Raw genomic sequence first — 14,013 nt, forward strand, 5'->3', positions numbered from 1 at the left:
AAGCACGGACGTCAATGTTTGTTAATGTCGTAGTTAATTTTTTTTTTCGATTACATAAAATTTTAAGGAATCTATTAATTTTTATTTTTCGGAATAACTTTATTGAGTAAAACCTCAAATTGTAATATTTAAATACTGAAGACAATATTAGTGATTTCTAAACGAAAATCTGATTAACAGATTTTCGTTTAGAAATCACTAATATTGTCTTCAGTATTTAAATCTATTAATTATTACTCATTGCTACCAGTTGTCATTCTTCTTCTATGTTTGTCATAGTCATAGATTTTTTTTATTTGACATTGTCTGTCAGATCCAGATGTCAGATTCAAAATTCAAAATATCTCAAGCATGTTTGCCTTTTGTGTTATAGGTTAAAATTAATATTTATAGTTATAATTTTTTGTATAAACGAAAATACATTCAATAAAATCGATTTTATATAGTAATGTAATGTCAAGTACTGCATAGTAATTGAGATTTACTTCTGATATGGCGCCAAAGCAGAAAAAGAATATACTTTGGGTTAAATGTGCAACTTGTCTTGTGGATGTAGCGCACAAAGAAGCCAAGAACCACAGTGAAACTGACTGTCCGAGCACCCCTGAATCGTGGACTGTACCTTACATTTCGAACGACGTATTTCATTGCTTTTTTGACATTAAAATATTCTCAGACTTAAGTGAAATATACAGTGACAGCTTAGTTCTCATCCATCACTCCGCTATACAACAATGTAATCTTGTGATTGGAGAGCCTGTATTTATTAGAAGTCAATGTGAAAATATACCTCCGATCATTAGACGCGTTTGGCCATCAAATTTGGAATCAATAACAACAATTTATTTGTCCCCAAAAGGTGTGTATTTACATAAGATACGGTGTTTGTTTATTATTAATATCGCAAGAGCCAAAGTGTTTCTACTAAAAATATAGAATTCCGCTGCACGCTTAATATGCAAAATAAAAATTGGTAAACTTGTCGACTTCCGCTGCATTTTCTTTACAAAAATTACACTCGATTTCAACATAAATATCGAAAAGAGACAACTATTTTGGTTGGGGGTTTAAGTAAACATACACAACGTAGGCTTGTACTGTTTGGTTTGGGTTTTTTTTTAATAATTAGTGCGTATTTCTTAACCTTCAAACCTAACTATAATGCATCTTTTACCATCTCCCACCACATAAATAGTCATTTCTTGTTGTAATTATGTTGAAACCAAGTGCAGCTTATAATCTTTTTTGCATATTAAGCGTGCAGCGGAATTCATCAAGATTAATAAAATATATAAATAGCACTTTTCAACTTAATTACTACAAGACTTAAGTATTTATGTAGTGGGAGATGGTAAAAGAAGCATTAAAGTTACATTTCTTCTCAATCAAAATTACGTTAGAAGGTTAGGAAATATGTATACATTTTAAAATAACCCAAACTAATACCCTAAAAACCCATTTTGTGCAAGTTTACTAAAACCCACGACTTAAATAATCAAGTGTTGTTTTTTTAAAGAGTCTTTGCATGTAGCGGAATTTGACAACCTTACCAAAATATATTGAATTATTGTAAATCCTTTATTATTAGTGAATATATTTCCTCTAATCATTTGTAAAGTTTCTTTGCCCCACTTTCTTCTTAATTTTCACAAATTATTTAAATAACACTTCGATTCAACTTCATTACAATAAGAAACAACTATTTAATTCAGGGGGAGATGGTAAAAGATGCATTAACGTTACATTTTTTTTTGATCAAAGCTCAAAACTTACAATACAAGACCAATGACATCCGCCATTTGAGTTTATTAGTATGATGTGACCAGAGATGTGCAAAATGGGTACCCAAAACCATTTGAAATGCAAAATGGAAATGGGTCAAAACTTTTCCATTTGAAAATGCAAAATGCAAAATGGTTTTTAGAAAAGCATTTCAAATGCAAAATCCAAAATACCTATTTTCAAAATGCATTGAAAATGCAAAATGGTTTCTCAGGTCAAACAATTAAAATAATTATAGAATTTTTAAACAATTTTGTCATTTAATAATGGACATCAATGTAGAACAAACATATTAATTACATGATGGTAAATCCAAAAACACCACGACTGCAGATTATGAAATCACAACAAATTTGCGCGGGACTAATGTTGCCAACGTAAAAACATAGAAACTGCTATCTAACATTTAATATTACAGCGTCATGGCCGGGGCCCCATGTTCAGTATTTGAATCTGTATTTTTTGTAATGGTATCACTCAATTGCCAGGGCTCCTACCAGGGAACAACTTGACAAATGTAAATTATCTCTCATAGCGAGGTTGAGGACCGACTGATATTTGGGGCTTATGAAAAAAATATGAGTGGAGATAGTAGGAAGAATGTTGCAAAAAAGCATTTAAAATGGAAAATGCATTGAGAGAAGCATTTAAAATGCAAAATGGTTTTTAGAAAAGCATTTAAAATGCAAAATGGAAAATACCCATTTTGCATTTCCATTTGAAATAAAGCACATCTCTGGATGTGACATTTGCTGGAAATTTCCACATCAATCTAAATATGCACAAATTATTTAAATAACCCAGACTCAGAAACTAATTTTGTGCATGTTTTTCCATCTCCCCCGATGTAAATAGTAGTTCTTTCTTGGGTAAAGTTCCACTCATTTTTTTTTTTTAAATAATGCTTGATTGCAAGTTAATTACTACTGGAAACAACTATTCATATCTAGGTAGATGGAAAAAAACATGCTGAAATGGGTTATTAGTAGAGACACCAATTGAGTCGTGTAATTTCTATACCCGCTATATCAACTTTCATTGATTTGGAGAAAACCGCAAAAAACTGTCACATCTCTAGCGTACATAAGTAAATGCATTACAATTTTTTATATAATGAATTGGAGTAATAAAATTTCGAAAAGCATTTATTTTTCTATATATGTCTAGCAATAATTAAGTAATTTCGATAAATAAAATGGATATAGCGGATTTTGATACTCACTTCGTGATTTTGAAAGTCAACTGAGCCGACATGGCGGGTTTAGAAACTCACGCGTAGATCATTTTGACACACGAGCGTGGCGTCAGAGCGGCGGCCATATTGTATTTTGGCAAAATAACTGCTTGTGATTCGTTGAATCCGATATAGCGGGTTTTGATAGTAACTTTCAGTGTCATGTCATACTCAGATCATTTTGTCAAAAAATCGGATATAGCGGGTATAGAAATTATAGGATTCAATTCATAGCTTTAATTTTTAAGAAATGTAGCATCAATTATTGAAAAAAGAGCTTTTATAGCTTTAATTTTGTGTCTTCATAGCGTTTATAGCTAAATAGGATAACGTCAAGGAATGGAAGTCGGCAAGAGGGGAGAAACAATTAAATTAGCAAAATCACTTGAAACATGTTTATTGTATTATCGATTGAAACTCAACATGGCATATGTTTCTACAGTAGAGTGTGTCATGTTCGTTCTACGATCTGTCAATATAAGATTATAGCGACTAAAAAATCTTTTTTATTATCGCTAAAAACACCATTTATCGCTTTAATTCGCGAAAATATTAATGCTATGAATGAGTGTCTCTAGTTATAATGTTCTTAGTTTGCGTTATTTTTATTATTTGTTCATATTTCCTAAGCTTCAAACTTAACTTTTTGAAAAAAATGGACATTTAATGCATCTTTTACCACCTCCCCCGACATAAATAAGTAGTTGTTTCTTGTTGTAATTAAGTTGAAATTTAAAAAAAAATAACATATTAAGCGTGAGACAGCACTCGGCAATTATCAATTATTTAAATAAACCAAACTAATAACTTAATCTATTTTGTGCGTGTTTTTCATCTCCCCAATGTAAATAGTTGTTCTTGAACTGATTAAGTTGAAACCAAGTGTTATTTCACTAATCTGGACATATTTCAAAGTAGGCGAAGTACGGGAATTTAATCTTTTTTTCATTTTATTATAGGATTGGATCCCCGTTGGCTTACTCAAGCTAGAACTAAAATTTCTATTGCAATATTTGATGTCATACCTCAACCAGCGGATACTGTTTACGCAATTATTGACGATCAACAAGCTGTGGACAGTCCAGAGTTCAAAAGTTATGTTAATTTGTCACAGGTAAATAAAATAGTTTCACCTATGAATCTGATACCTGTCTGCTTCTATGGAAAAAATATAACCGTCAAAGTTCTATCTATAAATGAACCAATTTTAAATGAGATTCAGAACGATCGGTGGTATCTAATAAAAGATTCCACCAAATGGGTTTTCAATAGTGACTCGAAAACATCGAAACCAGAAAATTTATATAAGTTTAGCATAGGTGGCGTGGATAATATTTTAAATGATGTTAGATCCATATTGAAACTAGCCTTAAGTGAAAAAGCTAAAAATTCTCGTTTGAAATTAATGAGAAGTGTTTTACTGTATGGACCCTCAGGGACAGGTAAAACTATGATCGGTAAGTTCATTGCTGCAGAAAGTGGTGGTAATATTGTCAATATTAACACTTCTGAAATATACAGTAAATTTTATGGTGAAACAGAGGCTGCCCTAAAGAAAATATTTAGCGAGGCGATTAAAAACGATCCCAGTATTATTTTGATTGATGAAATCGACCTTTTGTGCCCAAAGCGTACTTCTTCTGGTACGGAGCAAGAAAAGCGCATTATTTCAACTCTGGCAACATTGCTGGACAGTCTTCATGATGCAGACAAGAGGGTATTTGTTCTAGCCACTTCTAACAAACCTGATATGTTGGATCCCAATCTTAGAAGATACGGAAGAATAGACCATGAAATTGAAGTTCCAGTACCTAGTCAACAAAATAGATTTGATATTTTTAATAAAATCTTATCAAGCATTAACCACAACTTAACTAAAGAAGAAATGAAATCTCTAAGTGATGCAGCTCACGGTTTTGTCGGGGCAGACATTGCTAATTTATGTACGCAGGCTTCCATGCATATGCTTGGCAAATTGCCAATGAATGATAAAATATGTCTATCTGACTTTCAATGGGCATTAAAACATGTTAACCCAAGCGCAATGAGAGAAGTTTTAGTAGATGTTCCAAATGTTAAGTGGTCGGATATTGGAGGTCAAGATGATTTGAAATTAAAACTGAAACAAGCCGTGGAGTGGCCATTGAAACACGCTCATTGTTTTACAAGATTGGGTATCAAAGCTCCCTCTGGAATTTTAATGTACGGTCCACCGGGTTGTTCTAAAACAATGATAGCAAAAGCTCTAGCCAATGAGAGTCATTTGAATTTTCTTTCCATCAAAGGTCCTGAGCTGTTTTCTAAATGGGTCGGGGAATCTGAAAGGGCTGTGAGAGAACTATTTAGAAAGGCGCGTCAAGTAGCTCCCTCTATAATATTTTTTGATGAAATTGATGCTCTGGGTGGGGAACGTTCGAAGCACGGCAGCGGTTCAAATGTTCAAGAAAGAGTATTGGCTCAAATCCTTACAGAGTTGGATGGGATTTCTCCATTGGGAAATGTGACAATTGTGGCTGCGACAAATCGTCCTGACAAAATTGACAGTGCGCTCCTCCGACCTGGTAGATTAGACAGAATCATTTATGTTTCCTTACCTAATGAATCCACTCGATCTGCCATCTTCAATATTAAGTTGAAGAAAATGCCTCTAGGGAATGATATAAATATTGAAGATTTGATAAGTAAAACTGAGGGCTATTCTGGAGCAGAAATCCATGCAGTTTGCCACGAAGCAGCTATAAACGCTTTGGAAGAAAATATTGGTTGTACTGAAATATTCTTATCTCACTTCACCGAAGCTTTAAAAATAATTCAGCCAAGAACACCTGTTACTTTACTTTCTGTTTATGAAAGATTTGAAAAAAGTTTCTCGTAAAACAGTGAATTATTTCTTGCAACTGTTTATGTAAATTTTTTTTTCATAATGTACTCGATTAAAAACAGTTTTTCTGCCATAAAAGAAAGTAAAGAATAAGAGATTAATATTTTCAATAGATCTGTTAACTCAGTGGGGTAGTGTGTGGTAGTAGTAAAACAAAAAGCCTTATTATCTTATACATACAAATTTATTTATCAAATTTTATTTTCTAGAGATTCCTATTTAAAAAAAATCAAACACTTGGAAATATTTTTGTCTCTTCATTTTTCATTATTGTAACTGTACTGTAATTCTACACAGAAATTTTTATTACTGTGATGTTCAAATACTATAAAATTGTTAACAAGATGTGTGTGCGTTGATTTGAGATATTATAGCTTTATTTTTATATTCACAATACAAACGGAAATACATTTTAACGAAAGAAACTGTTTTATACAGTCTACAGAATATTAAAAGGATTGTACTCATGTTTATCCAACATTAAATGCAAAAAATACATAAGGAAAATATGTAGTTTTTCAACTTTGATAAAATGATAAATTTACATGAAACATTATTTATTTAAGTCCATTTCATACTTAAGAATATCACAGTTACGTTTATTATAAATAAAATTTATAAATAACTCTGCGTATTATTTTCCGAATGTTCTTGAATGTTTCGATGGTTCCTCTCTCTCCTGGCGCTTTGGACAGCGTCCCGATTTCTTTATGTACTCTCCAAACTCGCAGTTGGGCATTTGACATTGACCATTTTGTATACAAAGTCTATCCTTGAGACCGAAATACTCCTTTCCTCTTTTTATTCGCATGCAATCTCTTTGTTTGTTAGAACAATCACAGGCACATTCCCCATCCTCCAGAATGTGGACGGAATATTCTGCAGGACATTGACATCTGGAATTGTAAGTGTCGCACATGAAAATAAGGAATAAAGAAGTCAGTAATTGAAATCAGCTTCAGAAAATGGAAGGACTCTTAGGACGGGTTGTTTCGGAGAATTTGAACAATTCGTCAAATTTCAACGTTCATTTTCGGGTTCTGTGAAAGTCCTATTCAAGTTCTGTTATTATATCATCATAGGCTAGTTGCTTGACAAAACTGAAATAAAAACAGAACTTGAAAAAATCTTTCGCAGAACTTGAAAATGAACGTTGAAATTTGATGAATTGTTCAAATTCTCCGAAACAACCCGTCCTTAGGACGGTTTGTTTCACAGAATTTGAAAAATTCATCAAATTAAATGAAACAACCGGCCCATGATGAAATAATAACATAACAAGAACATAACAGAACAATGAATAGAACTTTCACACAATTTGAATTTTAGCTTTGAAATTTGATGAATTGTTCAAATTCTGCGAAACAACTGGCCCTAGCAATATAGGAACAGAACATAGAAATCAAATTTGAAAAATCTTGCCCTAACAGGAAATCTGGGTACCATTTTGATGATCAGGGGGTTTGAGGGTTCGAGAATGCTTCAAATAAACTACGACATCAGTCGTACAATAACTGCCAAAGAGAGCACATTGAAATAACCAGACCCAGCACAGAAAAGTGAAGTTCGCTAAAGTAAGGCAAAGGTTTGCAGCGCAGTACATTGTGGAACTTTTCTGTGCAGGATCTGAATGCTTGTTTTTAAACTAAGATCCCTGGCATCCCTGGCAATGAGGGAGGTGAGTAAATTATAACACATTTGTAAAAGTGTCTTTAACAAAATATACAATTTTGGAAACAAGCCTGAACTTTTGTTTCCCTGATTTGCGTTATAAGTAAGTTTTTTACGCAGCCAGCAATTTGCACACCATTGTAAAAAGGACTAGTAATTCATAAGCAGATTTTATTTTCGAGGAATGAATGGTGATATTACAATGCGAGTTGCCTGTATATTGTCAGATTAATTTATTGACAAATCACAGAAAGGGTCACGCCGGCTCCCACGCTCTGCACACTTGGTTTGTTCCCCGTTCCCTGATTGACTATCAATTTGAATGTCTATGGAACATAATAATCAGCAAACTGTTGAGGAGTACACGGAAGAAGCAGGGGAATATTTTTCCATGATTCACCTTTCAACAATTCTTGTTGTGGTTGTTATTTATTCTCTCTGTAACAGTTGAGAATTGACAGGTTTACACGAATTTTATTACAGTACTTCTCCTTCCGTATTATGTAGTGCCAAGTACGTTGCAGTATGTAAATGGCACAACTATTTATTGTTTACTGAAAGTTAATGTTAACAGTTTCTAGAATACAATGCAAGTACGTTAGAACCCAGCTATTAATTTTATGACCAAACATAAATAACTCCTCTTCAGTTAGCTTACCTTTTGAAAGGTTGTGGCGTTTCCATTTCAAAATCATCAAAATTATGATTTACGTTCCCTGGCCTTGTAAACAGAGTGGATGTCTCGTCTTTGACCATGAAGTCTTCTCTTTTGGGAATACATTCACATTCTGTGTGATTAATAAAGCTCAGTTTTTCAATCACGTGCCTATCGTGCCCAACTGTTGCTGTCTGAAACAAAACAGGAAATTAACGATAATTACAGGTGTATTTACCAGATACATATAAAGGTTACTTGAATCTAAGGATTTATTGTTATTCGTTCCCTAATGAGTGGCGAGGACACTGGTAAGTAGTGCATAACTAAATTGTGTACTTAAGTCATGTCGGGTGGTGGTACTCGACACATTTAGACAGATTACTTATCATATTTTAGTTGTACATAATCAAGTTCACTAGTATCGGTGGAGTTGGCAAAAATATACCCACTATGTACACTTACTTAATTGCTCGTATGGACGGCACTTGCAACTTTAGACAGTAGTTTAGTTACCACTTACCACTGTACGACTCATAAGTCTTTATTTTAATGTTCAATATGTAATTTAATATCGATAAGGCTTAATGTTCACATATATGTAATAATTATTGTGCAGGTGCAAAGCCTGTGACCGACCACGCTATATTCTCGTGGCTTGGCCTATTCCAGCATCTCGAATCGCTCGCCATACATTCCCATTGCGATTATATGATGAGCGATATGTTGAAATAGGCCAAGCCATGATACGTATAGCGTAATCTGTCAGCCCCATAATTCGCTGATGTAAGTGTATGCTAGGATAAGTTACAACTTAAGGTTTATATCATCATCCAAATATTATTATTTGTACTACCCTGCATCACCTGAGTTTCAATACTGCTATAGCTGGTATTTCAGTTGTTTTTAAGCTTGTCTTGAGAGATATTTACGTTTATCGAGTTGCTATTGGGTAGGTTTCCCGACAAGCTTAACTAGGAAAAAGCTTAAAAAGCAACTGAATTACTGGCCCTTATTGAACAATAATATCGCAACTTGACGCACTCTTTCAAAATTTGTTTTTTTAATAGAGATGGTATTCCTGAAATCTAAAATAGGTTCTATATCTAATATCATTGTGGTTCCAGTTACATAGAACATAGAACCGCTTCTTCTTAGAGATACTTTTGGAACCGGTTCCCGATGACGGAAAGATTGATCGATAATAGGTTTGATAAATAAATTACATATTCTTTTATGGATATTTTACCTACCTACGTCAAATGAAAGTGAAAGTAGTTGGGTGACGGGTAATCGGGTTTCGGGTTGCGTATGACCTGGTACGGTGGCCGGAGGTGCGCTCGTAAAACCCGCTCAAAGAGCAGACTTTGTGACCCGCGACGCTTGTGGGTCGTGAGCGACCCGGGTCATGTAAAATGATTGATTGACCCAGCTGTAATTTGAAGTCTGTTCAATAAACTCTCTAAGAAAACTATCATCTATTTAGAAATCAATTTGAAGATTTTTTCACTAACTCTTGACAAACAAAGATGCCAAACAAAACATCTGTAACCAAGTGGGTCTTCTGAAGACCCCATGCATTTTTCTCTCTTTTAAACTATAGAAATCCCAATTATTAATGGTAACTTATGTATTTGTGCAGAAATACGTAAAATACTAAAATGATATGTCAAGTATTTAAGCTAATATAAGGAGGATAGTAATTTTAAGTACTACCTACTCCCCCACTTGGCTGCGGGATAGCTAATCTCTCAAAAAAAACTTTACAGCTAGAAATCAATTTGAGGACTGTTCTCTAAACTCTCAAACCTCCCTCCTACACTACAGGTCATTGTGAGTACTGTACAAGACTCCTTACTGCTTCCAACTGTCTGGAGCCAGTGAGACTATGGCATTTCCAATAGGGATATGTTGTGAGACTCAAGGTAGTGGGAGGGGAAGAAGGAATGAGGTGGAATTAATGTATTTTTTTAAATCACTCTACCATACAATGAAATAAGTTCAGTACGTACTAACATAAAAATGTAGCTCCACTTTGTGTGTGCTCTTTGGTGCGCACGTCAAGGAATCTGCCCGGCAACAGCCTGTGTCGTCGCCGCAGCGGTGCAGGAAAGTGCACTGCGGGATGTACTGCTTGGAGGGGTTGGGGTGGACGGCCTGCACAGAAATCACCCGCCTCTGGGGATGCCTGCAAACCCCCTCTCTATTCATGAGTACACTGTGTTGAATGGCGGCCGCAATGTCTTCCTCTGGAAAATTAAAAATATATATTGTAAGGAGATTGTTACATCTTATTCTTGTGAATATAACAGTTTGACTTTTATGTGATATAATTTTTATTTTATTTTTATGAGATCATCACTCAAAAGTCCCAACAGAACTACGTTCCACCCTCCCCATTTTTTCAAACTACTTTACCGGCTGTGCGAGGACTTCACAACAGTTGTATTGTTTAAAGGTTATCACAAACATATCCACATATACGCTCGGGTCGTGAAATAAGGCGAGACATTGCCGATCCGATGCAGATAACCTTAAAGAGCTAAGTACGCTTTACACTATAAAAGAAAATGGGGAAAAGAGTGGTGGGAAAATACCTGCTTTCTTTGATCCGGTCACTAAACAAAGCTTTTTTTAAAATTATATGAATACCGCAAAAGAGAACCAACTGGCCAGAGCCAGTAATGGCTCATGGGAGGGGAGAAGGGAAAGAAATAGAGATAGGGAATAAGGAATAGGAAGATTGAAAAGTACATGACTATTCAGATGTGGTCAAATGCCACATCAAGCCACGTTTTTGAATGGTGGTCTTTCACCAGAACTATACTCCGACCCTCTTACTAATAAACATATTTTAAATTTTACAAAACTGATAAACAACCAATTAGCCCACGTTTATCAGTTGCGTAAAACTTAAAACATCTTTATTAAGGCCCCGAGAATCAACCACTAAAGCTTTTTCAAGCAACATTTTGATTCTGGATAGTGGTCGATTGGGGCGACTGGGGCGATTCTGATTCAAATGCACTTTATTTTATTTATTAGTGTGAATAAGTTTAAAATTATTTGTAACCCCAAACTTGGTATCCAGAGCCAAGAAGTTATCTTCTGCCATACAAATGATTAGTGCAGGTTTAATATGTTTTCTCCATCGTGAATATTACCCAATTTCCAAAATACATTTTGTGACGAAAAAATCGTAGGTACAATAAATTTTGTCCATTTTTTGGTAGTTTCTTGCAGAAGAAACAACATATGACAATATTAATAATGTTCCGTTATGTTTTTGTATAATATGTTTGTGCAAATAAAATCTGATATCTAAATATAGACAGTGTAATATTATGAAGGATTATTATTACTGTCCGAGATCCCAGAGGCTTAAGTGTGTAACACCCTGTATGAACATGACATACCTAAAGTAACTACTGTTACAGTATATAATAAATAAGTTTTAGAAATTAATAAGCTATGCGTAAATTAAATTGTAAAAATTTATGTTTGCATTAGACTACATGAATTGGATCTATTTCAAGTATTATAATTAAATAAAAATAATATTTTTTATTGATAAAAAATAGTATTATGACGCAAATTTTGTTAACAAAGGCTTCCACTGTATACGCTAAGTGCAAAAATACTGGTGTCATCAATGTGTTCACGAAAGAGGTAGTTTATTAGCCACTATCACACCACAAGAAGTTTAAAAACCAAGAGGTCACTATGTCACACATCAACAAATGAGTAATGTTTTAAAATATAACTTACAAACACCATTCATGAAACAAGTACATATCCTTATCAGCGAGATTGAAGTATTTGGAAAAGATTCCAGCAAATACATTCTGGTGTCAAGTGAGCTGGCTTTAGGTCAGGTGCATATAAGTACATATTTATTTACTTACACTTATAATTTTTTCATTAAATATGTTAGTTTATGGTGCAAAACCATATTTTTAAGAATCATCAGTAAATAAAGAAAAATAATTATTATGAAATAAAAAACATTCAGATTAAAATTAATATATCAGGTGGTCGGTAGGCCGGTGGTAAGGAGGTTTGGCTAGCAGTCAGACGAATTGAGTTCGATACTCCGAGGAGATATGCACCGAGTTACAATATTTTATATTTATATTAATTTTTTAAACACTATAGTTTATAAGCAAGCACATAATAATATAATAATTTTCTCTTCATAATTTAAAACAAAAGGAATAGATTAATCTATGTCGAGTTTTACATGATTTTTATGCGAATACTGCACAAGAGTTCCAATTGTCCGTAGCTAGTGAGAATCCCCATGTGGCTGTAGGGAATTGAAAAGAGGAAGGTCAGGAAGTACCTGGCTATTAAGATCTGGTCACCAAACACGACTAAAGTGATTTCATGCAACATTTCGTTCCCGAATGGATGTCTTCAATAGGGTGATAATGAGAGTATTTGTCAGTCGTAAGTGTAATACAATACAATAACGAACGGCAAAAAATCTGACCTATTTGGACAGGTCAAAAAATTATTCATTGCGGCAGATATAAAATTATCTGAAGCTTTTATGAATAATTAATGGACCCGTAATAGGTCATTTTAAAAGTCATTAACCAGATAAACTTAATTCGGTGAAGCTTTGTTCTAGAATTCTAGATAGATTGTGGCATTTTTTGTAAGAATTTAAAAATAATAGTAGGTATGTTGATTGTATTATCTACATAATTACATATTCAGTTCATAATCAATAATAATTATAATATTTTTGATCTCATTTCTCAGTGCCAATTTACAATAATGTTAATATAGTTAGGTACATAGTGTTACTAAAACGTTTGTTAATTATTATTGATATTTATTGATGATAGATTTTCTTGTTTATGTTACTGTACTCACTAAATAACTCTCACCCCATTTCTATGCAGAGTAGGCAGAAAGTATGGAGCATCACAGAACTCTTTCCAGGTACACACATCTTGCCTTACCACAGTTATACTTTTTTTACTCCAATTATATCAAATATTTTTATTTCTAGGACATCCACAACTCCTTCTACTAATATTAAAAAATATCCCTCTTTACTTCGTTCATCCGCCATTACTTCTCTTTATTATGATTCTCATAATTCTATAATAATATTTGTATTCAATAGTTCCATGCTAACTTGAATGAAAAATGTTTTTTTTCTATTCCAATAATGGCCCTACAGAGAAAGAAGAGCGGTTGCATCAACCTGTCAACCTGGTTGATATGAACGTAAAGTTGAACCGTGTGGAAATGTGTTCTATATGATAAGGGGGCGTGGCTATTAAGTTGAATGGTTGTACCGTCAAAGCATCCAACCATTATCTGACCACGAACCGTCCAACCAAGTTGAATCATCCGTAGCGCGGACAAATTAAATTTATATAAAATGCCAGGCACGAGGAGAGCAAGGATTCAACTTGCTTGTGAGGTACTACGATCATATTTAATCACTATTTAATTCTTTTTTTTGAACACGTTTGTCTTTTTCTTTTCGTGTTAATAATTAACGATGCTACTAGAGCGATTGCAAAATTATTTTTTTTGTAAAGTATTAAGCATGCGGCGTGTGCTCCCCAAAGTACCAACTGACAAAATTAATCCTACCATAGTTGACTGTACGCAACACTTAACTGTTGACACTCAACGATCGAATCAACCAAATTGAGTTGTCTGTAGGGGGTTTAAGAATGCGATGGGGATTTGGTAAACCGTTACAAAAATAAAAGGTACTTACCTAGTAGTTTACATTTATATTGAAAAGTTCATTATGAATGATAT

The 14,013-nt window shown here is 33.9% G+C and overlaps 2 protein-coding genes across 3 annotated transcripts in view; one reads left to right on the forward strand and one right to left on the reverse strand.

Moving 5' to 3' along the window:
• Positions 1 to 327: 327 nt before the first annotated feature.
• On the forward strand, positions 328 to 5,964 carry LOC149421023 (ATPase family gene 2 protein homolog A). The gene is made up of 2 exons (XM_089635335.1): positions 328 to 859; positions 3,976 to 5,964. The coding sequence occupies exons 1-2, from the start codon at positions 493 to 495 to the stop codon at positions 5,889 to 5,891; spliced, it is 2,283 nt and encodes a 760-aa protein (XP_089491461.1). The 5' UTR covers positions 328 to 492; the 3' UTR covers positions 5,892 to 5,964.
• A 195-nt stretch (positions 5,965 to 6,159) lies between these two features.
• Positions 6,160 to 14,013, reverse strand: part of LOC149421024 (uncharacterized) — a 44,923-nt gene continuing 37,069 nt past the window's right edge. Inside the window, exons 3-5 of one of the 2 annotated variants that reach the window (XM_089635336.1) lie at positions 10,240 to 10,472; positions 8,227 to 8,417; positions 6,160 to 6,793 (exon numbers count right to left, since the gene is read on the reverse strand). In XM_089635336.1, the coding sequence (XP_089491462.1) occupies positions 6,532 to 6,793; positions 8,227 to 8,417; positions 10,240 to 10,472 (686 nt within the window). In that variant the 3' untranslated portion in view covers positions 6,160 to 6,531. Of the gene's footprint in view, positions 6,794 to 8,226; positions 8,418 to 10,235; positions 10,473 to 14,013 lie in introns of those variants that run through there. The other variant, XM_089635337.1, reaches the window with a different exon arrangement.

This window comes from Hesperophylax consimilis, chromosome 9 (genome assembly GCF_061612785.1).
Source record: "Hesperophylax consimilis isolate HC1 chromosome 9, BYU_Hcon_1.0, whole genome shotgun sequence".
Taxonomy (NCBI): Eukaryota; Metazoa; Arthropoda; class Insecta; order Trichoptera; family Limnephilidae; genus Hesperophylax; species Hesperophylax consimilis.